Source organism: Lissotriton helveticus, chromosome 4_1 (assembly GCF_964261635.1).
Source record: "Lissotriton helveticus chromosome 4_1, aLisHel1.1, whole genome shotgun sequence".
Lineage (NCBI taxonomy): Eukaryota > Metazoa > Chordata > Amphibia > Caudata > Salamandridae > Lissotriton > Lissotriton helveticus.
This window is the reverse complement of record NC_136063.1, coordinates 763,947,734-763,973,986: the sequence shown is the minus strand read 5'-3', so window position 1 is coordinate 763,973,986 and position 26,253 is coordinate 763,947,734. Positions and strand designations below refer to the sequence as shown.

General features: G+C 43.1%; 1 protein-coding gene across 6 annotated transcripts in view; it reads right to left on the bottom strand.

Moving 5' to 3' along the window:
* Positions 1–4,026: 4,026 nt before the first annotated feature.
* The window catches only part of SS18 (SS18 subunit of BAF chromatin remodeling complex), a 390,130-nt gene continuing 367,903 nt past the window's right edge, over positions 4,027–26,253 (bottom strand). For all 6 annotated transcript variants that reach the window (XM_078687399.1, XM_078687401.1, XM_078687400.1 and 3 more), the window contains one exon: positions 4,027–5,612. In XM_078687399.1, the coding sequence (XP_078543525.1) occupies positions 5,586–5,612 (27 nt within the window). In that variant the 3' untranslated portion in view covers positions 4,027–5,585. The remainder of the gene's footprint in view (positions 5,613–26,253) is intronic.

The following is a 26,253-nucleotide window of genomic DNA, read 5'->3' as shown; positions in this document are numbered from 1 at the left end:
TAGTGTCTTTTGACAAGAGTTCAGATTACTAAAGAGTCTGGATGCACATGAGGTCAAAGAAGGGATGTCCAGTCCTCCATCCGGTTCAAACCATTATGGATTGAGTCCAAAAGTATTATGCATTTCAGTTCTTCTTTGTTAAGGAGACTGGTCATACTGCCTCCTCGTGGGGGTAATTTCAATGCCTTTAGTACTGTCCAGCGAATGTCATCCTCATTATGGTTTGCCTCAATAAAGTGTTCCACCAATGGGGCATTTGCTGTCTTGCATCTAATGCGGCTTCTGTGCTGGCAGATGCGTGTCTTGATTTTTTGTGAGGTTTGGCCCACATATACTTTTTGGCATGGACATTGGATGAGGTGTACAACATTACTGGTATTGCAATTTGTTAAAGTGTTACAGTGAAATTTAATATTGTTGAACTCAAACGTTTTACCTTCAATGGTCAAGTTCAATAGTGCAAACCTGCGGCAGGGATAATCTTAAGCTGCAGCTGTGGGGCAGCTGACCTCTTTGGACCCACAGCACTCAAGAGGAATCCTTCCCCCAACGGGTACAGGGCCAGGAGAGGTGCCTGCAGACTCTGCCTTGAGGGGGCGTGGCCTCACACTGACGTGCTAAAAAAGCTCTAATACAATCCTGCGCAGGGAAAATTTAGAGCTGCAGCTGTGGGGCAGCTGACCTCTTTGGACCCACAGCACTCAAGGGGAATCCTTCCCCCAACGCATAAAGCGCCAGGAGAGGCGGCTGCAGAGTCTGCCTTGAGGGGGCGTGACCTCATCCTGACATGCTAGAAAAGCTCTAGTGCAATCCCGCGGCACAGAAAATTTTGAGGTGCAGCCATGGGGAAGCTGACCTCCTTGGACCCACAGCACTCAAGGGGAATCCTTCCACCAACGCGTAAAGCACCAGGAGAGGTGCCTGCAGAGTCTGCCTCGAGGGGGCGTGGCTCACCCCATGCGCTGAAAAGACTAGTGCAAACCCACAGCTCGGGACATTTTGAGCTGCAGTTTTGGGGTAGCTGACCTCCTTGGACCCACAGCACTAAGGGGAAGCCTCCCCCCAACGCATGTGAGACCTTTGTAAACAGCATAAAACAGAAAGTAACAATACCAAATGTGCCTGCGCCTGAAAGATTAGGCTACTCATGAGGAAAGTTTTTTCTGCACACGACCTGTCCACAGCTGCGTCATTTTGAACGAAAGATCATGTGATGTTGTGACTGTGCTGCTCTGGTGACTGTAAGCGAGCTTAAGTCTGGAGAGAGAGAGCGACGGGAGCGCAGTGATAGCGGTAGAACGGGGCTTGGTAGTGTCACTCGAGTTAGAAGTGCAGGGGTTACACCTTCACCATAGAGGGGTGAATGCACGGACTGCGGGATGGGGGGCACGGGAAGGAAATTGTGCTGAAGTAAAGGGGCCAGTAGACATGGAAGGATACAAATGACGACATGGTCGTCACAAGAAGGAACAAACCAGACTAAGACCCATCAGAAGGCAGCGTTTAGAATGTAAGCCAATAAAAAAATGGGTGGAGCTTCCACGCTATACTGAATACTGCATGCCTCGCAAAGCGAGCGGCGCATGCGCTGCAACGCTAGGCTCGACCTAAAAAGGAAAACTATGCCTTGATCCTAGGAGCTTCTATTGGCTAATATCCAATGGACAAATGCTTTGGCAAAGTTGTTAAAAGATCCAGCTCCGAAGAAATATCTGTGTTCCTAGTCAAAGAAAACCTTCTCTCACAGGTACAGACTGGTTTATGTCCTAGCTGTGGCACCAAAGCAGCACTGATCGATACAAAGCATAATGTAAAGATCATTGCCCAAAGTGAGTACTGGCACTTGCGCTGCTTGAGCCTTTTCTGCCTTGGATATTGATCATCACGCACCAGTGCTAGTCACTAGACAAGATGGGATTTCACTGAACTTTCTTGATCTGGATTGCTTCTTCGCTAACTAAAACATTTCTCATCATGTAAATTTCCACTTGTCCTCTTCACAGTTTAGCAGCACAGCCAATGTCCCTCAAAGCCTGACCATGCCCCCAGTTCTTAATACATTTCTTGGCCCTCTAATGTCCTTATCTCCTCCTTCAAACAAATGGTGTTATTACACTAATGACAAATCATACAACAGATCGACGAATCATTGCTTCTTAACTCCTGTTCCAAAGGACTAGTCCTACAAGTGGTTGCCAATGGATGCCAATGAACAACCTGAAGTTAAACATGTCTGAACTGAGATATTCACACATGGAATGAGTATTGCACGAGAAATGAGCAAGACCCATGGCCTTCTGGCATAAGAACTAGGCCCACCACAATCCCACTTATCAGAAATGAGATAGTTAGGGGTGAATATAAACTGTAATCTCTGCCTTATATTACAAGTAATTCAAGTTTCCAAACGAACAAGATGACATACCTGTGCCTACTTTTCTCACATCTATATTGCCTTAAAAAAATTTCAATGCAACACCATAGTGGTTTTCCATCTTGACTATGCCAACAGATTATACCTCAGGGCCCTGCTCTCAACCCTTCACAAGCTGCAGATAATCCAGAATGGAGCCACCAGACCGCTCCTCAATCATCTCATTAGAACTTCCATCACACCATTTCCTAAGTCCTTGCACTGGGTGTCTGGTGTAGGACATTATGTTTAAAGCAATGTGCACTGCACATCAAACGATCATTGGAACTGAACCTCTCTTCCTTCAAAATAAACTCTGCAAGGTCACTATGTTCTATTTATGACCCTCCTCTGAATAGCCCTCCCTTCAAAACATCAAGAACCAGCAGAAGATGGTAGGCTCTGGAACTCTATTCTCAACAAACATATAATTGTGGAAACCACTAAACTTCCGGCTTATCCCATTCACATAAACCATGAAACAGATAAAAATGGTAGGCATGCACAGATGGGTCTTTTCCCACTCTGCGCACACGCCATCTTTGAAGTACATCATTAAAACTCATGTATCTCGCACAGCACCTTCAACATAGGCCTAACACGATCAATGGTGTAGAAGGATAGAGTGCCTAGGAACCTGTGGCAAACCTGAGCACTTTGCTGCTTCAGGAGGAGTGTGACGTGTTACATAAATTCTACTCTACAATACAGTATAGTATATATAGTGCAAACAGAAAGCTCAATATCTTCTTGAGCACCATGATTATCACTTGCTGATCACAGCAAACTTAATTAAAGCAATATATGAACAGATACACTATATGATTTTCCTTGGTAACCAGTTCCAAGCAGTTGCATCCAAGAGAGAAAAATTATCTGTCCCGTTAATCATGTGTTTGAGAGGATAAAGATCAGAAGCAACATAAGATAAGTAATTAAGGAAATTACCGTTAAACCAACTTACATCCTCTTACCTTTCTTGAGAAGAGTGAATTATATTAACAAGTAGTAACTACATTTTAACATCAGGAAGAGATTGGGCAGAATAAATGGCATAGCAGACTGTGCCCTCCATCAATCACAAAGTTTGTTTTTAGATTATAACTTTAGCACAATCTGCTCCTGATAAGTTCGTTTTTTGCGGCATTCAATTGAATACTTTTAAGAATTAAGGTTGTTAAAAATCAATTAAGACGTGTATATGCACTATGCAATCTAAAGAATCCTGGAGGAAATTCCACTGATTAAAATTGCAATGCTCCAGCTCTGACTGACATGACAAATGATTTCTTAATGTCAAGTGGGCTAATTTCAAGTTGGAATGTATCTGGGTCGGGTTCGTACATATATTTCTTCTCAACTCATTTATCTAATTTAGTCATGATTGCAGCCTCGTGGACTTAATTTTCAGGGATCTTCGGTCACAAAAAAACAGCCCACACTCCAGGCTGATTACTGCACAGATCTTGTAATTAGTTTGCATGTAGCAAGGGCACTGTTGTAGCTCACAGTGGGGTAATGCAAATTAGAGGAAAATAAACTCTCCCCATACGGCCTCCAGTTGGACTCGGTGATACGATATAGCGATTAAGGTTAAGGAAGCAATTAAGGAATCAAAATCACAAATAATTTATTTGCTTTAAGAGTTGATGGAGTACAGTTTTAAATAGCAATGAAATACACTGGTGGAAAATTGGCACGGAACTTGCAAGCTTTCATTCACAATAATACTGTTCATGCTGCATCTTTACTAACTCGTTTTATTCTCATTTTTGGCTTTCGAAACAATGGCTGAAATTTTCTTTTGCCGATTTTAACCATGAAACATTTTTTTAAATATAAGGCAATCACTGTCTTTTATTAAGTTGTGGCCAGTGTCTTTTTCGCATTTTTTTTCAAATGTCCTACATAATTGCTGCCTCTCCTTCCACCTCACGAATTTTGGCACAGTGGCGAGTACTGGTATGTACAGAACAACACAAAGTTTATCAAAAGAGACTGCCCACATGCTTGTCAAGGTACCAACTACTGCTCATGCAACACTAGAAATGCATCTCCGCAGGCCACAACAAACATTTCCAAATATTTGTGCCAGCAGACCCCAAGTACAAGTTCGTCTTAATCCCATATGTTAATAAGCAGTACAAAACCGGTTCACTGCTAAAACGTCTTGTCACACAAAACAGAACGTGGCTTTTGGTGTAGATAGATTTCGCAACCATAAACGTGATGACAAATGTTAAACGCTTATTAAGTCTGCTATGCTATTTTCTGTTACATAGAAATAATTCACCAAAACGGTTAAATACGCTAAAAAAATATTCAATTGATCCCATCATCGTGGCCTAAATTCCCTGCTACAGCATTATGGGTAAATAAACACACTTGTCACTGTTCTCTATTATTGCTTGCTGAAAGAGTGCCCCCGAATAGGAGACGTTTTGACTGGACGAGCAAGGCCTATAAAGTACTTTATTGTCTTGGAAATAGACGTACCAGAAACCCTTCTTAAAATCATGCTTCAAAATGTAACTAGTGGAATGTGTAAGCCACGTCAGATCAGTGTTCGTGTATTCTTAACTCAGAGCATTTACTTCCGTGTGTTCAGAATGAAAGCTCTAAAGCCTGCGAGGTGCTCACCAGCCCCAGTGACGACTGCCGCTTCCGAAACCAGTGATCTGTCAGTGCCACACTTCAGTGAGTTTTGAGCCTGCAGCGTGAAGTCTACAGTTTTGCATTTTACAATATGAATTTATCATCATAAAAAATATTGCTACCATAAAAAGTATATTACCCTCCCCAATACAAAACAGCGTGGAAAAATACTAAATTCTCCTCACCCTCAAATAACCGAAAGGGCTTAATTTAGCAGTCTGTAACAGTTAATTTTGTACAATACATTTCTAAACACATTGCAAATCGTCTACGTGGGCATATATCCTGTCCAATGTTGCCATCTAGGGTAGAGACCAGAAAATCAGAGAAATGTTTCTATGAGCCTACAGCCCTTCAAGCCCAAAAGGACTGTAGATAGTGGAGCGACTATTTAGCCGCAAGGTTTTTCCGAAAACTAGATGCATTGGTAGGTTTTCTTTCACAGCGAGATGTTCGGTGTCCTGAGGAAACTGTACGGCTGCTACTGCTTACTGGATCCTGGAATGTATGTCCCAGTTCACTGCTGATAATTTGCGTACTGACCCTAGAAAGACAGAACAAATGTTATTAAACACTGACAAGAACATGCAATACGCAGCGTTCATATGAATCAACGCAACACAACAACTGCGTCATATGCTTTCATGCTCTGGGAAGACAGATGGCAAAAACCTCTTCAGGGGTCAGATATTGGCTTATGTCTGCATTTACCAGGCGTCTGCAGAGGAGAGTAAGGGAAGTGCATTATTCATCATTATTACAAAGGAGTAGAGCACTGTAAACTTAAATTTCACTTTTCCTGTATCCTTAACGTGCAAGATGGTTGCCCCCCCCCCCCACTCCCGTCTCCTTTTCGTCACAGAAGTTGTAAACTTTTGTGTAAACCAGGGCATTCTACAAATAGGCAGAACACGCATGAATGTGTTTAGCAAGCATACACCCCTGCAATGAATATGTATATACACCACACATCGTAGCTTATAAAAACTTTAATCAATCTAGCCCAAAACGCTACTTGTACTTCTTAAAATTTTTTTTTACAAAGGCCCGTGCAATTTTTGCAACACACCAATCAGGCGATCAACTGTAAAAATATTTGCTTAGGAGAGCTATGTTCTAAACAACTTAAACAGGGCGGTACAAGACATGTATGCAGATGGGCACCTACCTTTCTGCTCAACACAATTACTGCGATAGGCTACTTGAACTAGTTTCTAGCCATTGCTAATTTCCAAATCCCACCTACTTGCCTTTTCTTCATTATAATGAAAACTAGCGCGACTAAAGTCTTCTGTATTGATTTGAAAAGTTGTGCTGCCTTGGACTGAACTTTATTTTTTTCGCCAGTGAACTCGACAATCACGGAAACCCCTCAAGATGGAATCTTTCCACTTTGACTGAAAGTGTATGCTGCTCTTTACCGTTCAAGGGCACGTGCCTCTTTAACTTTACTACTGTTGAGAGACAGTCTACCGGCTATCGTCAACTATCCATTCACAAGAAGGTCTACTGCCTCTCGTCAAATATCCATTAAACCCAAACCCCATCCCAGACTGCAGTCGCCTTCCTGGTCTACCTTCAAAAACCTACCGCGCTGGAAGAGGTTCCTTCCTTATTTGCCTTTGTTCCAAGCTAGGATTCCCCAGCCCAGGTCAAATTCACTAACCACCATTTTCTCTGTTGCAGAAATCTCTAAATTAAACTGCAGTAGATGAAAACTGCAGTTTAAGAACAATACACGTAATACCTTTATCAGTCAGACAATTTGGATTATGGACTATATGTACAGAAGCTCACCAAATCTGGCCAGCAGCAAAGGCTGGACTGGAAAAGCATACACACATATTAATGTGACAGACCTATGGTTGGCTCTCACATTCCACCTCGAAAACTACTGGGGAAAAAAGTACTGGAACCCTCGGCCAAAACTTGGCACATGGTCATCATGTGAATACTGATAGGTTCTGCCCACCAATGCAGGAGAAAAGGACAAGAGGACAAAGGGTAGAATCTCTCATGGACTGCTACTAGTCATCCAAAATGGGGAAAGCATATGGAGGTGTCTTGTTGCTGGGACTGGAGAAGATAAGAAAAACCTAGGTCCCTGACAGAGGACTATTTTTAGGGGCAATATTTTGTATCCCGCTGTATTAGTGCAGTACCCAGAGACCATACTTGATCCATGTTCCCAGCATCTGAAATCTTGGCCCACCCTTAAAGCCTTTAGTAGGCATTACCTTCTGCTAGCAAAACGAATCCCTATCGCCTCAAAAGATCCATGTGTTGAACCAAATCAAACCACATGGAATAATGTTGACCACAGAGCCAATGTTAACAGAATCTAGAGCCTAGCACTAGGGAGCTAAATTAACTTTGAGAGTTGAATCTCTGCCCTACAAGATGCAAACACCTTCTGGAATTATGGGGTTATCTTAGTTTGAACTGGTCAAATTTAGTCACCAATAATGCCCACTACTATTATAAAATAAAGTCCAGACTGGACACTGATATTTTTAAGGGCAATAATGTGTTACACCGAACCAGTTTATATGGTAAACCTGGAGATGACCATGCAGGGGAAGTAGAAAGTAATGGTAACTGCAAACAGCCAAAGGCGTCCGGGCACTAGGGTGAGCGCATGTGAATCTACAGTACCACATGCCATGAACAGATGCTTACAAGGTAAGTAACATTTTCCGGTCGAGGCATATGTGACTCTAGATACACTTGCTGTGCATAGACTCAAAGCAGTCCTCCCCTAAGCGGTGGCTAGCCTGTGGCTGTTGTAGAAAATTGAAAAAGTATATGCTGTACTGCTCCACCTGGCTGCTCTGAGTCAGATGCCTAAAAAGACGGAATTGTCGATTCAACTGGCATGCACCAGTATTGTGGCCCCGGTACACCAGTACCCACAGATACTTCCCAGTAACCACTGACTGTGCCAGGATCCCAAAAAAACCTCCCACCTGCTTTTTTAATTGATTTTTATTATAAGCTAAAAAAAACAATAAAAGTATGAATAATATACATTAAAATAGGTATAAAAATAACAGAATTGCAAATATATGGGAATACCATAAAACAGTATATGTTCTAAGTGGGTGCTTGCGTTTTCCAAACTGGCGAACAGGAAGTGGAAGTGACGATTCATTACTTTCCAAAGGCTGCTATTAAACTGAAAGTAAATAGCTACAATTAATAAAAAGAACTTGTTTTTAACCCAATCTCTCCATCAAAGGTATCCTCTTTAAATTCATAAACCCTACACTCGCTCAGAGTGTGTATAATTTTTCTACAATGAGAATCTTTCAAAATGTTTTAAAGTAAATTGAAATGAAATCTATCTTTAAAATCAACTAGTTCAGTTTTCAACTTTCTTTTAAATAAGGAAAAATCAAAGAAAACTGGAACATGTAGACTGTCTCAAACAGGATCTTGACACCTAAGGCAGGCAGGCTGCCACAGAGCTCCAGGATATGATGCTTTGACACCAAGCTCAGAGAAAGAGAAGTAATCACTATTTTCCCCATCATGAAATCTCGTCAATATTCATAAACACAAACAATTTCCAGGTCCCTAACCAATCGCTGCATATGATGGCGGGAACACTTGGAGAAGTGTAAATATCCCCTGGAACCATTTTTGTCAATTAAACGGGTGTCACACAGAGACCCGGCTTGCTTGTGTGCAGCTAGGGAGAAATTCAGATAGTATTGATTCCCAAAAGTGATGTCCAAGTTGTTGTTTAGTATACTTCCTTAACTAGGACACTTATGAGAGGGGCAACGGTGGCCAATTTAACAACACGTAAATCGAGTGGTGAGGCCTGCGAGGAACGGTTGGTTGGTCTGCCTTTTGAGGACATCTGGCAACGCACAAGACTATCCAAGTGTCAATGGAGTGCCTAAAAGTTGACAAGCATGTGCAATTGTGTCCCCAAAATGTAGGTCGGATTAGGGAAGATTTCTGAAATAAAAATACTCATATAAAATGTTAAATATTAACTTTAGAATGAAAGAACGAATAGTTTTCTTACCTGTCGGTGTAGTTTTGCAGCTTGAAGATCTTTCTGGATTCACTATGCTGTGCATTATTCTGCGGTCTTGTGGTTGGGTCCGGATTCGTAGTCTTTTCTTTGGTTTTTTTTTTTTTTTTCTTAGCCCAGGTGGGCGTCGGCGTCACACCCCCTTGGGTGTATTTCCGGTGACGTCGGCATGCTTCCTGCGGAAGCTCCCACTCTTGGGCGCCATCTTCGGGTTCTTTTTTTCCGTGTTTCTTTCGTTTCCGAAGTAATGGCAATGTTCTATTTAGTTGGTATTTTACCGCTTTGTACTTTTTAAAATCCTTTCTTTTGTTAACCACCTCTTCTCTCTCCAGCCTCATCTTTCTGGCGGAGGTGGGTGGGTTCGCTAGTGAATCCAGAAAGATCTTCAAGCTGCAAAACTACACCGACAGGTAAGAAAACTATTCATTTTGCAGCGTGAATCTTTCTGGATTCACTATGCTGTGCATAGATTTTGTAGCGGTTTCTCATCTCTGTGGCGGTTGGGTGGAAGATGAGCGTTGGGTATTGAATATGTGCTGTAGCACCTTCTGTCCAACTTGAGCTTCCTTGTTCATCTGTATGTCCACACAGTAGTGCTTCGTGAACGTGTGCACCGAAGCCCATGTTGCCGCCAGGCATATGTCTTGTATGGGTGTGTTAGCCAGGAAGGCTATTGTAGCGCCCTTTTTCCTAGTGGAGTGGGCACGTGTCCCCTCTGCTAGCTCTTGTCCTGCACGCTTGTGGCAGAGTTGGATTGTCTGTGCGATCCATCGTGCAATGGTCTTTTTGGTTACTGCTTTTCCCATGTAACTGTTGGCGAATGACACAAAGAACTGTTTTGTTCTCCTGTGTCCCTTCGTCCTTTCGATGTAGTGCATGACTGCCCTTCTGGCGTCCAGGGTGTGCAGAGCTCGCTCTGCGGCAGTTGTTGGTTTTTGGAAAAAACTCGGTATCTGTATAGACTGGTTCATGTGAAATTTAGATACCACCTTCGGCATGAAGTTTGGGTCAGTCCTCATCACAACCCTATCATTGTGTATTTGTATGTAGGGTTCTTGTAGCGTCAGAGCCTGAAGCTCGCTTACTCTGCGTAGGGACGTTATTGCAACCAGGAAAGCTGTTTTCATAGTTAGCATCTTTAAGGACGCCTTGTGGAGCGGTTCAAAGGGCTCTTTCATGAGTTCCGTTAGGACTATGTTCAAGTTCCATGCAGGTGGCGGCACCCGCTTGGGCGGTGCAATCCTTTTCGCCCCTTCTAGGAATCTCTTCACCACCTGTGATGTGAAGAAACTCCTGCAAGTTTCACCCCTTGTGTAGGCGACTATCGCTGCCAAGTGAACTCTCAAGGAGGATGAGCTAAGGTTCTTCTCTAGCAAGTGCGTCAGGTACTTTAGCACTGTGGAGTCCTTCTTCATTTTATTGTGAAGTCTTTCTTGTCTGCACCATATTGTGAACCTCTTCCATTTCGCAACATAGCACTTCCGAGTGCTAGGCCTTCTTGCCTCCCGCAGGACCTTCAGTGTACTTTCTGGCAATCTTAAATGTGCGAACTCTATGTCCTCAGGAGCCACGCTACTAGGCTCATGCTCTCTGGCTCTGGGTGTAGCACCTCTCCGTTCTGCATGGAGAGTAAGTCTTTCCTCCTGCTGAATCTGTGGGGTGCACACTGTGTCATCTCCGTGATCTGCGAGTACCATGTCTGCCTCGCCCACTGTGGTGCGACCAGTATCAGTGTCATGTTGCTCGCTCTGCACTTGCTCAGTACTCTGTGCATCAGTGGTATCGGGGGAAAGGCGTAGGCAAATGTCCTTGACCAATCTATCCATAGGGCATTCCCTAGTGACCCTTCCTCGGGCAGCCTGGATGCGAAGTTTCGGCATTTTGCATTCTGGCGTGTGGCAAACAGGTCCACCGATGGAGTTCCCCATCTGTCGAATAGGCGCCTTGTCTCCTGAGCATTGAGCTCCCACTCGTGGGATGCCGATGTCTGCCTGCTGAGCCAATCTGCTTGTATGTTGTCCTTCCCTGGCAGGTGTATGGCCAGCAGGTCTATCTTGAGAGGGATGGCCCATCTCCATATCTCCTGCGCTAGCGTTGAAAGCGGGGCTGACTGGGTGCCCCCTGCTTGTTGATGTAGAACATCGCAGTGGTATTGTCTGTTTGTATCAACACCTTGTGTTTGTACAGTCTTGTTTGGAAGGCTTTCAGTGCAAGGAAGATTGTCTTCAATTCTAAGTAATTGATGTGCTTTGTCGCATCCGTCGGTGTCCACAGTCCCCTCACCTTGAGCTCCTCCATGTGAGCGCCCCATCCCTTCAGGGATGCGTCTGTGGTGATGGTCACTGTTGGCGTTGGGGGCGTTAGAGGCTTTCCCATTGCTATGTTCTCCATGGTCCACCATGTCATCTCCTTCTGCACTGCGTGCGTTACAACCACTAGATCCTCCCAACTGCCTGTAGCTTGTGACCATTGCTCCTGTAGCCATTCTTGAATGGGTCTCATGTGGAGTCGTACATTCGGTACCAGGTGGATGCATGATGCCATCATCCCCATGATCTTGCTCGCAGTCCTCACTGTCCGAGCTTGTCCCTTCCGGTAGAGGCGAGTTTCCTTCACCAGCGCCCTCGCCCTCTTCTCGCTGGGGAACACCTTGCCCTGTAAGGTGTTGATCTGTGCTCCCAGGAAGATCTTCACTTGTTCTGGCTCCATTGATGATTTCTTCCAATGGATGGAGAACCCCAGGTTTATGAGTGTGCTGGTCACTGTATGTGCGTGCAGCTTGCATTTCTGGTATGAGTCTGCTTTCACCAGCCAGTCGTCCAGGTAAGGGTATACGTGTATTCCTTGCCTTCTTAGGTGCGCTGCGACTGCTGCGAGGCACTTTGTGAAAACTCTTGGTGCTGATTTTAGACCGAAGGCCAGTGTCGTGAACTGGTAGTGGCTTTCTCCGACGGTGAACCTGAGCATGTGTTTGTGCTTTCTGTTCATTGGGATGTGCAGGTATGCGTCTTTGAGGTCTATTGTGACCATGAAGTCCCCGATCTGCAATTGTGGGAGCACCTCTTGCAGGGAGGTCATTTTGAATTTTTGCGTTCTTATGAATTTGTTCATGAACCGTAAATCGAGAATGGGTCTCATTGTCTCGTCTACTTTTGGTACCAGGAAGTACGTTGAGTATACTCCTGTGTTTCTTTCCTTGAAGGGTACCCGTTCTGTGGCCTGCTTCTGCAGGAGTTCTTTTGCTTCTTCCTGAAGGCACTGCAGCTGCTTGCTTGCTAGTGGCTTTCTTTTTGGTTTTCTGCTTGTTGGCCTCCCCTCCACTCTATGCAGTATCCGAACTGGATAATGTTGAGGATCCATTTGTCTGATGTGCATGATGTTCTCCATTTCTGCCTCGAGGCGCCTTCTTTTCTTCTCCATCTCGGCCGCGTGTTCCGCGTCGGATGGGTCGGCCGCTCTCTTCGGCGGATGGCTCGTCGCCGTGCCTTTCGGAGTCGAAGTTTTCGACGTCGAACCGGATTTTGGGTCTCTGGTCGTCGTCGTCAGTTTTGGGTCTCTCTCCCTCGGCGTCGATCGATCCTTTTCGGGGACGATTTTTGACGTCTTCTGCTGATCAGCAGCTCTCGGCGCCGGGGACTCCTTCTCGGAGGATCCGCTGGGCCTGGGAGTAGTCGCGGACGTCGCCTTTTTTGGCGTCGGCGCTTTCGGGGTCTTGCCCTCGATTTTTCTAGACTCAGAGTCTCTCGGGTTCTTGGGGGCCGAAGAGTCTCCTACCTTGTCAGAAGTCTTCGTGTAATCGGTCTCTACGACCGTGTAGCTGTCGTCTTCGGCGGCAGCGTTGTCTTCTTCCTCGGAGGACATCCCCAGCTCGTAGAGTGACGGAGTCGGGGCCTTCCCCTGCAGGGCGGCGTGTGCTACCCTCTGCCTCTCTCTCACACGAAGGGTCTTCGGGGCGAAGGCGGAACAGGCGTTGCAGTCTCCGCTTTCGTGGTCCACCGGTAGGCAAAGGTTGCATACCGGGTGCTGGTCCTTCTGCGCGTACTTGTGGTGGCAGTTACGGCAGAACTTGAACGGCGTGTTGTCCATCATCGAGCGTCCAGGGCCTCTCTGGTCGCGTGTTCGTCGACGGTCGTCGAAGATCTCGATGGAAAATGCCTTCTCCTTGCTGATCTTTCGTTGATGAAGTCCCCTGGAGTCTTCAGATGACTTTTCCTCGTATTTTCTGTATTTTCTTTCTTCTTTCTCCAAAAATGTCTGGAGCCCAAACGGGAACGATCCAGACCCGACCGCGGAAAAAAAGAATCTGAAGATGGCGCCCAAGAGTGGGAGCTTCCGCAGGAAGCATGCCGACGTCACCGGAAATACACCCAAGGGGGTGTGACGCCGACGCCCACCTGGGCTAAGAAAAAAAACAAAGAAAAGACTACGAATCCGGACCCAACCACAAGACCGCGGAATAATGCACAGCATAGTGAATCCAGAAAGATTCACACTGCAAAACCGCAGGTTATCCGACGCCTGCAGAGGAGATTTATTGTTTTTAGGAAAAATGGAAGAAAAATAATGCTCTTCACCTGAAAACATCAGAATTTACCTTCAGTACGAAATAACAGCGATTTCACAGAGGTCCTATATTGCAATGGAACATTATGTACGATTCACTTGAACAGCGCCTATAACACTCTAATACTTCTGTTTAATGTATCTGCTACATACATCCCTAAAACATACAGAATGTCAGATAAATGCATTAGTTCAATTTAGCGGCCTATCAAATTTGAAATGACTGGTTTAAATTAGGAAAGAAAATCAAACTTCTCAAAAGGGATAGTGACTTTACTAAAGCCCTAAAAATACTGAAATGGTGAAAAAGTGTATCTCCGAAAAATATTTTGCTGACGCCAAAAAGTTTGAGGTGGATAAATACCTATGATCCATTGGCAGAGGGGTGAACAGTCAAAAGTAGAAAGAAAATTCATTTCTCTAGTTCACTGTTGCGGGCGATGTCCCATATGTGCAAATGTATTGGACAGCTATGCCAAAGCTTTCACGTCCTATGAAGTCTGGTCATGTAAATGGTTTTGATCCACTTGTTTGCTGGTTAAATTTGCTTTTGGAGGGGGTTTAGATCTTCCTCACCCAGACTCTCAATTCTTTCCATACCAGGTTACTGTGCGTTACCCACTGCCACCGAACCTCAAAACACTAGATAGTCCTACAAAGCAGAGGAAAATGTGAAAGGTGATAACTACATTCACCAGGAAACATCACTCCTTGCTCGGTCTTAAGCTGCAGTCAGCGCTCACCCTATGGTCTTGTACAGCTGTCTCTATGATCAAGTCGATGCCCACATTGGAAATGTCAGGTACCTACTGCCCAAGTGTGTACACACAAACATGGAGTATTTGCTGCCAGGCATCTCCAGGTAGTTGTGCACACCGACATGTGTTGCATGCATTTGGTCAATCTGGTGTCAAGAGGCTTTCCAAAGCATGTTCCAGAAGTTTTAGAATCCGTTTTCAGGTGCTCGATTATAAAGTGATTCCCAAAAATGTAGTTCACAAAAAGCTTGCCACAACAAGCAGATACCAAAATGTGCAGAGGTAAGAACTACCCCAAAACCTTTTTTACTGATGTTGTTGTACTTTTTAAAATACAACCACCACTAAGATAAGGACCACCGTCATGGTCAACGTAGGGTCTACTTCTCAATAAAGTACAATCTACCCTACACATACTACGTCAAAAGAGTAGAAAATAAAAGGAACAAGTTACAGAAAAAAAATCATGACAAATCAATATCTGGGGCATCGTGATTAACAATATGTGTATTAAAATATACAACTTAATCAGCTGCAATACACCAGTTCATATTGGAATACAAGTCACAAAGCCACTGCATTTCTCTACTAACCTTGCCAAAATCTGAATTCGTGAAGTAAAAAAAAAAAGCCCGGTGTTCAGTGATACTTGTTCAGAGGGTAAATTGAAACGGACAATAACTGACAATGCAGTGCATTACTGTACGGATCTTCAGAACTTTGGCTGTTACACTAACTATCTGATTTCCCTCTCTGAGGTTCCTGCTGCATTCTCTTATCAAAGGGAAGATAGAAAGGGGTTAGATGCCAGGTTTCATTTTAATTGGGGTTAATAACAAATGAAAAGAACAGGTTATCTTCATAACGTTTTATTTAACCCATTGCTTTTTCGAACATATTTTCTTTCAAGAGCAATTCGAACAAGATGCAGATCATAAACACAAAATGTGCAATGAACCAAAAAAGTATAAATAAAGCATCTCAAACCAAAAGACTGATAATATATTAATATAGCAGGCCCCCTCCCAACAAGTAGGGCATGTAGGAAATAGGGAGAATTAGGGGAGAAAGGAGAAAAAAAAGATGCAAAAAAGCAAACAGAAAAAACACACTCTTCAAGCCCAGGTTCTATGCATAACACAATATCACATGGCCAAACAAATTCCAAAGTTCCAATGTTGGATCTTCCCATGTCCATCCGACCATCATCCAAGCTTTCTGGTTCCCAGGAATTCCCATGCTGGTCAGGCTGCGTGAAATTAAAAGTGCTGCATGTAATGGCGACACTCAGTTTGGCAGGAAAAGAAAGTGAGGCCTCCAGTGTGTCAGGCAGTGCCCTCTTAATATCTTGTACTTTACCCCCTTGTCTTCTGAGTGGTGTGGCTCAAATCACCAACTATAGAGAATCTAGTACCTCTGAATTATAGCTGCGGCCCTAGTCCCTACCTCTCAGTGGGAAATATTAAGAATCTCGAAGAACAGCCCCAGGAATCAGCAGCTTCAAACTTCACACCCTAGTGCAGCGCCTCAGCAACATCGGAATCCAGGAGAAGGCGCTGGAGTGGATCATCTCCTTCCTCGCCGGAAGAACCCAGAGAGTCCGCCTCCATCGTTCAGATCCGAGGCCACCGAAGTCATCTGCGGCGTACCACAAGGATCATCACTCAGTCCCACGCTGTTCAACATATACATGAGCCCCCTCGCGGCCATCGCACGCCAACACAACCTCAACATCATCTCCTACGCCGACGACACCCAGCTGATCCTCTCCCTCACCAACGACCCAGCAACCGCCAGAACCAACCTACACGAAGGGATGAAAGACGTAGCCGAGTGGATGATGAACAGCCGCCTGAAACTGAACTCCGATAAGACGGAAGTCCTCATCCTGGGACCATCACCCTCCGCCTGGGACGACTCCTGGTGGCCCCCCGCCCTGGGCAGCGCACCCAAACCAACGGACCACGCACACAACCTGGGCTTCATCCTGGACTCCTCCCTCTCGATGACCAGACAAGTCAATGCCGTCTCCTAGTCATGCTTCAACATCCTACGCATGCTACGGAAGATCTTCCGGTGGATCCCCACCGAAACCAGGAAGACGGTCACCCAGGCGCTCGTCACCAGCCGACTGGACTACGGGAACACCATCTACGCCGGAACCATAGCCAAACTACAGAAAAGACTCCAGCGCATTCAGAACGCCTCAGCACGACTCATCCTGGACATCCCCCGACACAGCCACATCTCCGGACACCTGAGAGACCTGCACTGGCTCCCCGTCAGCAAGAGAATCACGTTCCGACTCTTCACCCACGCGCACAAATCTCTCCACAACCAAGGCCCCAGTTACCTCAACGACCGCCTGACCTTCTACACTCCAACCCGCCAGCTACGATCGACCAGCCACGCCCTCGCCGCCGTTCCCCGCATCCGAAGAGCCACAAGGGGAGGAAGATCCTTCTCCTACCTGGCGGCCAAGACGTGGAACTCCCTCCCCATCCACCTCCGCCTGACCCAAGACCACCTCTCCTTCAGGAGGCAACTCAAGACCTGGCTGTTCGAGCAGTAGCGGACCCCCCCCAAGCGCCTTGAGACCCTCCGGGTGAGTAGCGCGCTATACAAATGCCTTGATTGATTGAACCCATGACAAAACTACAAGTGCCCTGTGAACCCTCAGTGAAGTCTAAGGTATGTTCATGAGGGCCTGCTCCGTTACATACTCAGACGATAGAGCCTTTAAGACTTGACCCTCATATGTGGGCAAAACTATCAGAAGTAAGACAGGGCAGGCACTTCACTCCCTGCTCCAGCCCAAGCATAGAAATTCTGGTCCCAAGGTACTCCCATATCAGTACAGCATCCCCTTAAGATCCCACTCCGGCATCAAAAGAAGCTATCTTCTGGCCATTATCTAAGACAGTATGACCAATCATCTCTTCCAAGGTATCCTTGATTATGTCATCTTCTGTACACAGATTTTCATGACCCAGAGGTCATAGAGCCATGTTTCATGAGTTAACATGGCCAGTAAGGCGTAATCATCCTCCCTATTATAAGGGGGCTGTTGTGATGAAGCAGCAGGAAGCATACGACAACAAAGTGTTTTCTTTCTCCCTGCACATGCTGCTTACTTAGGAAACTTGGCAGGACACTAAAGTCTATCCCAAAAACAATTCCCAATCAGTTCGAGCCACGAGCAGAGCAAAGTCCTCTCAACAGTCCCCTGCCCCCTTTTAGTGTTCTATAGTTTTATGTATAGTTTTATTATGTCCTTAAATTGTGTATTATTTGTCTTCCATGCCATGCTCCTTTTGCCTATGATGTAGTTATTGTTCTTTTCTGGAACCTATCTCTGTATGGTTGCCAGGAGAAAGGTCAGAACACTCCGGGCTTTCTCCTGAGCAACTCTTGATACCTGTGGGTCCATTACTTTGGAGCTTCATTCGAAAAAATAAACCTGTTTTTGGAATCTATTACAGACTTCTGCTACGTTTATCAGCCACCCGATACTTCATCTGGTACCAGGAGTGGGGTTGGTGCAGACTTTTGCGTAACTGGCTTCTACACTGTTACTGAACCCACCAACTAACTGCCGCCTCATCGTTTTCTTGGAATTCGTTTATTCTTTGACTGGAGGAATTGGGGCATTAATTTTAAGGTGGGTGACTCTTAAGAAAAAACCCCACTTTGGATATTTATTTAGGTAGGAAACCCTTACCGTTAGCCCAGCGCACTCTAGAGAGCTTTCAAATCCTGCTCATTCTGTTGTCGCACGCTTTGCGCCCTCGAGACGTCTCAGTTTGTCTCAGCGAGCTGTTTCCAGTCATATCTCACGAGCCCAGTCTGTGCTTGTGACTGCCGCTCTACTGGGCCGGTACCTCCCCGGATCTTCATTGGATAATCCACATTTAAGCTGCCAGCATTGCACAGCTTCCTGCTTTCTTCAGGCTTGGTCATTTTAGGCTGTGTGAGCCTCGTTTTGCATTTCCGGCATTCTCGCTCCAGCCCATTCTGCCGCTTGGATGACAATCCTTCCAGTAGCTTTTTGACTAGTCTGACTTCTCCCATTTCTTCTGTTCTTGGCTGTGGGAGCTTCGGTCTGCAGGGTAGGCATTCTTGCTCCAGCCCACCGATCACAGACCTTTCTCTGCAGCCTTGATGATGTCACTTCCTATTGAATGACTAGTCTGCCTCCTTCCACTGCTACAATTGCTGCTTATTTTACAGTGGCCATCTTGCATGTTATTGGTGGTCTATACATGGGATTTTGAATTGTTACTGTATACAAGTGTTTTCTTTTTCTTTCTTTTAATTTTCCGATTTTATTTTTACTCTTTGCAATAATTTATCATTGTCATTTTAAAACGTTCCCTTCAGGTATAGCCTCTTCACAGAATGTCCTACACCAGACTCCTTTTTTACAGAAACCTGGCAAACCAGAAATTAAGTGGAAGCAATTACTTTGCAACTTTGAAAGTTACCTGGTTGCCATAGATGGTCTTGATTACATTCCTGCTATGAAACTCACATTGCTTTTCAGTTATCTAGGTATTGCAAAACCGAATGTTTTGACAACCATCCAGTCATACCTCGCCCTGCGGGTGATACTGTGTGGAATGTATACATTGAGGCTAAGGAGAGAATCAAAAAATAGTATTCTGAGGAACCCAATGTATTGTTAGGGAGGCATAGTTTTGTTATCCGCAAACAAGCCAGTGATGAAACTGTATAAGAATATATAGCTGTGTTGTGTGTGCTAGCTGCTCCTTGCGTATTTGAGAATTCAGTTGACACCTCCATAAGGTATCAATTTTTTTTAATTGTATTTCCAAGAAGATGCAGGAGAGATTACTTATCTGACGCAATCCTTCACTTTCTGAGGGGATTGATATTGCTTAAAGTATTGAACGTTCCATTCGGTCTACCCAAGCCCTAGCTTCACGCGAAGGTCGTCCTTCGGTTGCCCTTGTAACTGATGGCACCATTTCATCCATAAAATTTATTTAACAAGGAGAAGAAGAAACAAGCTGTATTATTGCTGTGGTTCTAAATCTCATCAATCCCATATGTCCTGCTATTGGCAAGAAATCTATCAAATGTAAATATAGTGAACATTTTCACATAGTTTGTAGGACACAGAGCACTGTTCGTAAAACAAGCATACATTCTGTTGACCTACAGCATGGAAGTGGTAATGACCGCTCTGACAGTACTGTTCATGATTGCACGTACAATTTGTCTAATGTTGTTCTCACTATTGAAAATGAACAGGTCTGTTGTGTTCACATGTACTTGCCTGCTTCGCGCTAGCATCCATAATATCTCGTGCTTGCCTACCCCGCGCTGACATGCTTCGCGCTGGCATTCACGTGCATGTGTTTACCTTCAAATGTATCTCGTGACATGTTTTATTTCAAATGTATATTCCTCGCTACACTGTACTGTTCATAACGTACCACACTATGTTATCATGTAAATGTACATCAGTTACTACAGTTGCACGGAGCCATCGGATGTGTGCCGAGGATTGCCTCTTAACTTGGAATAAACTTACTTATCAAACTACTTGTTCTCCTGGATATTGACTTAACAATTTGGCGACGAGGGACGGAGCATTCACGGACCATTAGGAGGCAATTTCCTGACACTTTACAAATTTTCGATGGATTTTAAACACACTACTAAATACGCGTGTGTTTCATCTCTCAACGAGACTTCAAAACTACAAGTCGGACTGTCTTAAATTCTACAAGTTAGAATGTCACCGATCTACTGTGGTTTGATCATATTTTAAACCTTCCTGCATACCTCCTCTTATCCTTTCTTCAATCTTCCGCTGCACCCTGCCTGAACATCTCCGTGTGAGTAATCGTAAAGCGGAAGAGGATTGTGGGCATGAAAAGATCAGCGCATTTCCGTTAGACGCTACTCTTCACCCATTTTAGTAAAAAGGAAAGAGGTGACTTCCCGCTTCTCCGTTTTCCTTCAGTTTCTTTAAAAAAAAAAAAAAAAACGGAAGAAAGCATTTTTTGACTTACGGAACGTGAGGAAGAAAAGGAAGGAAGGTGAATTCCTTGATTCCGTGGTACAGAACCACAACAAAACATCGCTTTCTCGAAGGAACTTGGAACTACTCGTTTTTCTTCTCCTTCATCAACTTACAAGTACTTTGATTTATCTGAATTGAATTTTACCATCCCGTTTTCTTTAACATTTAATTGATCATTTGTTTGTACTTTTATAGTGAATATTTATTAAGCCTTACAATCTACTCCATTATGTGTGCACAAGGATATACCCTTTCTCCACCACAAAGTTACTGGTCAGCAGGCAGTTCTCCTTGTATGCCATGGATAGAATGGAAGGCATATTTCTTAAATTACATAGAAACTTTAGATACAAATGGTAAGATGAAAGCTCCTGAAAAAAAAGGTATTTTCTTGCATTCACTAGGACCAGAAGGTTTAAAGGCATTTAATCAATTACCTATTTCACAAGCCAGTGGAGATATGAATGTCTTTGATAAGGCTATTTATGACTTTGATAAATATTGTTCTCCTAAAGTTTGTATAGGAATTTCTAGATTCAAGTTTTTTCAGAGAAAACAACAAACTGAAGAATCTGTTGATAATTTTGTATCATCTTTAAAAACCCTTGCATTAGATTGCAAATTTGGCAACTTACAAGAAGATTTAATTAGGGATCAAGTTGTCATGCACTCAAAGAATGAAACGATACAAGAGAGGTTGTGGATCAATGGTGATGAAAATTTAGATTTCATTTTATCCATTGTGAGAAAAGCAGAACTCTCTTGTAGGAGTGCACAACAAGTCAAAGGGAAAGAAGTATCTGTCAGTAAAGACATTGTATCAAAGATTAACCAAAAGTACGATAACAAAAACAGAGATTTTTCAAAAAAGAAACAGATATTTTCTCAAAAAGGGAACTCAGAAGGTTCCAAAAGTAATTTAAGGTGTTTTAGGTGCAACAGTAAATCGCATTTAGCCAATGACAAAAGTTGCCCTGGTCTAAAACAAAAATGTTCAAATTGTGGCTTAATGGGTCATTTCACTTCTGCATGTAGAAGGAGTAAAACTAACCAGAAGGTGAAATGCATTGAATTAAGCGACTATAGTGATGATGAGGATCTCAAAGATTACTCTAACAACTGTTCCTTTGTTCTTAATATAAAAGAATCTACCATTCTGAATGTTAATGATACCACTATTAAGAAAAAACCCTTATGTGATATGATTATTGGTGGTGTAAAGATCAACATGTATGCAGATTCTGGATCTCCTTATTCTATTGTGTGTGAATCTGTTTGGAAAAAAATGTTTGTTCCCAGATTGAGCAGTCATCTAGAGGAAAGTGACATCAACCCAGAAGGGTATTCCGGTGGAACAATAGATATTTTAGGGTTCAGGACTCTAATCTTCAGATTTAAAAATAGAAAATGTATTGCAAAATTATATGTTTCTAAGAAAGGTCCTTCAGTGCTTAGTTGGTTTGATTGTGGAAAACTTGACATCATACTTGATCCCAATAGTCCCAATCCTGTAATGTTAGTTGATGAACAGAATGGGATTTCTTCACTAATGTTAAGTAAATTTCCTAACGTTTTTTCTAAAGGTATTGGGAAGTTAACCAATTTTAAACATGAAATTCGATTAAAAGAGAATTCTTGCCCTAAAATACATAAAGCAAGAAATATACCTTTTGCTGTCAGAGAAGAGGTGAAAAATGAATTAGATGGTTTGGTGGAAGAGGGCATAATAGAAAGAATCGAATCATCTGAATGGATTTCGCCCATAGTGGTTGCCAGACGAACCAATGGTAAAGTGAGACTCTGCATTGACCTTCGCCACCTCAACAATAACATCATTGTAGATCAGTTTCCTCTTCCCCGCATTTCAGAGATGCTATCTGTAGTTGGTGGTTCAAAGTTTTTCTCAACCATAGATTTATCTGCGGCTTATCACCAGATAGAACTTAATGAGAAAAGCAAAGATTTAACCGCATTCATTACACCTTTTGGATGTTTCAGATTCAACAGGATGCCTTTTGGCTTGGCATCTGCAGCAGCCATTTTTCAAAGAATAATGCAAGATATCCTGAAAGACTGCAAAAATGCCATCTGCTTTCAGGATGATATTCTGGTGTTTAATGATGACAAAGATAAACATATCGCTGCTTTAGAAGAGGTGTTAAGTGCACTTAATGTACATGGCCTCACTATAAAGCATGAGAAATGTAAATTTGGTGTTCATTCCGTGAATTATTTAGGACATGAACTCTGTGAGGAAGGTATCAAACCTAAACCTTCTCTCTTAGAAGCAATTAAGTCTGCACCTCATCCTCAATCAAAGGATGATGTAAGATCATTTTTAGGATTAGTAGAATTCTACGCAAGGTATGTACCTGATTTTTCATGCAGAACATACAACATTAGGCAGTTAATAAAGAATAGGATTGTTTTTGAATGGACTGATGAATGTGAGAAGGAGTTTCGTGATGTGAAAAGTGCCATTTGCTCTGCAAATGCTCTTGCTTGTTTTGAACCATCTTTACAAAATATCATCACTACTGACGCTAGCTCGAAGGGCCTAGGAGCTGTGTTTACTCAAAAGACTAAGGAAGGAAAAGAAGTAGTTATAGCACATGCTTCTAGGGCTCTTACCCCTGCTGAAGAAAAGTACTCCACAATAGAAAGAGAGACTTTAGCGTGCATATGGGCTTTAGAACATTTCAGAGTATTTATTTGGGGCAAAGAGTGTGTACTGAGAAGTGATCATAAACCACTGGTACGCCTTCTTACCACTGAAGGAATGTTAAGAGCCTCTGCCCGCATTGCACGCATGTCAATGCGCTTACAGGATTTCATTTACGACATACAATATGTACCCGGAAAAGAAAATGTTTCCGCTGATTTCTTGTCTAGGATGCCCTTACCTATTCAAGAAGATTTACATAATGATTGGGACGATTTTCAAATTGCTTTGATTCATGATGAAGGCCCTATTTCCATAGATCAGACTCTGTGGAAAGAGAAATATGAAGTTGATGAAACTTTAAAATGTGTGACAGAATATATTACAAGCGGCTGGCCTAAAAAAAAGTATCTTGATTCTAGTTTAAAGAGCTACTGGGAAGTAAGATCAGAACTTTCATGTTGTGATGACATCATTAAGAGAGGGGAACGTATTGTCCCACCGATTGGTGTGAGGAAAACTATTGTCTTACAAAGTCATGAAGGACATAGCGGCATGGTCAGAACTAAACAGCAAGTTAAGCGTCTATTTTGGTGGCCTGGGATGGATGTATTTATTGAGCGAATGGTGAGGAATTGTGTTATATGTGCGAACTCTGACAAGTCTTTAGTCACTCTGAAGCCAAATATGGGGGCGCACACCATTCCTGACAATCCATGGGAGACCATAGCTATTGACATTATGGGCCCTGTCGGTTGTGATTCTAAGTATGTAATTGCAGCAATTGATGTTTTTTCTAAGTGGCCTGTGATCAAAATTGTTCAAGGAATAGATACTGATTCAGTACTTTGTTTCTTAGATAGAGTTTTCATTGAAGAAGGACTGCCAGTAAGGATTATATCTGACAATGGAGTTCAATTCAATTCAAAGAAAGCCAAAGATTATTTTACAAGGCTTGGCATAACACATTCTACCACCTCACTATATAATCCCAGTGGCAATGGAGTTATAGAGAGGTTCAATAGAGTTCTCAAGAGTGCCATACAGGCTGTTGGCAAAGATGATAAGAAATGGGAGGTTGAAATCTTCAAAAAAAATTTGGATGTATAGAACAACCATGAACTCAATGACTGGTTATTCCCCGTTTGAAATCATGAGGGGGAGAACTCCTAGAACCAAGGTGAATCCATCATGGTTAGTGAAGTCATCTTACTCCAGTGTAGACCTGAAGAAGGTCAAAGAGAACCTCATTCGTACACATTGTTCTAATAAGAAACATTTTGATGAGAAATATGGTTCTAAAACAGATCCAAAATTAGAAATTGGGATGATGGTGAAAGTTAAAAAACCCTGGAAAGTCAAGAAAGGAGAAAGTGTGTTCATGGGTCCTTTTGAAGTCATTGAAATCTTAAAAAACTCTGTAAGATTATCAGACAATAAAGTCTGGAACCTAAGTAGAATTGCCATTCTCAAAGCTGATAAAAGTGTTTATCATAAAGATTCTACGTTAAAAAATTCTGACCTTTCACATATAGATGAGGATTTGAGTAGAAACACTGTATTGGATGAACCTTGTTGCTCCACCTCCAGCAACACCAATCTTAGTGGAGATGTAACACCTTGTTATTCCAGCACCAGCAATTTCAAGCAGAGTATTCCTCATTCCCATAATGATAATGTACCTTTACAGAAAAGAACCACTAAAAAACCAGGATGGTTGTCAGATTTTGTTGCCTATATAATGGGAAAATTTTGAGTTTTAATTTTTTAATTTTTTGTTCATTTTATAAGGGAGGAAGGTGTGTTGTGTTCACATGTACTTGCCTGCTTCGCGCTAGCATCCATAATATCTCGTGCTTGCCTACCCCGCGCTGACATGCTTCGCGCTGGCATTCACGTGCATGTGTTTACCTTCAAATGTATCTCGTGACATGTTTTATTTCAAATGTATATTCCTCGCTACACTGTACTGTTCATAACGTACCACACTATGTTATCATGTAAATGTACATCAGTTACTACAGTTGCACGGAGCCATCGGATGTGTGCCGAGGATTGCCTCTTAACTTGGAATAAACTTACTTATCAAACTACTTGTTCTCCTGGATATTGACTTAACAAGGTCTTGGGCGAAATAGAGGATCTTTTTTGTCAAGCTTTAATTGGAGAGAAGTCTCTACAAGTCATGGCAGATTCAGGTGCACCCATCACAGTTTTAGCTGACTCCACATTTTATTTGCTGTGCCCTTCAATGCTTAAACTCAATGCTCCTGACATTTGCCCATGGGCATTTGGAGATAAGGAAATTGAGCTTCTTGGATATTTCTTTGATGATTTAGGAATTTGTGGCAGAATGATACATACCAAGGTATATGTTGCTATTAATGGGAAAGACTTGGTTAGTTGGATGGATTTAGCCAAGCAGGGCTTTTACCTTGAACCAGGCCACAAACACCCCATTGTTTTGGGAAAAATGACTTTGCGATGTCTTTCTGACGATCCCATGAGTGATTTTTTGGCCAATTTGATGCTGAAATTCCCAGCAGTTTTTAAGGATGAAATAGGATCAGTTAATGGCTTTGAACAGGATATAAGGTTAAAGAAGAATGCTGTGTCCATCATACACAAGGTCAGGCCTGTTCCCATTAATGTTTGCTCTGAATAAAGAATATTACTTGACAAACTTATTGAAGAAGGTATCATTATGACCACAGACTCATAAGAATGGGGTTCTCCCATCATTTTAGCTTTGAATGGGAATGTTCATCTGTGTGTGGACTTCAGATACCTAAAACATAATATCATTGTTGATGGTCATCTATTACCTCACATCCAAGAAACGTTGTCCAATATAGGCCAAGCAAAGTATTTTTCAACTATTGATTTGCACTCTACTTACTATCAGATAGCCTTATCTAATATGTCTCAAGAACTTACCACCTTTATAACACCCTTTGGGGCTTTTAAATACCTACTGTTACCTTTTGGTCTTGCTTCGGCGGACAGCGTGTTTCAGAAGGTTATGGACATTTTGTTTAGTGACCTCAACAATGAATAACCTTTCCTAGATGACATTCTTGTGTTTACTGAGACTAGACAGGAGCA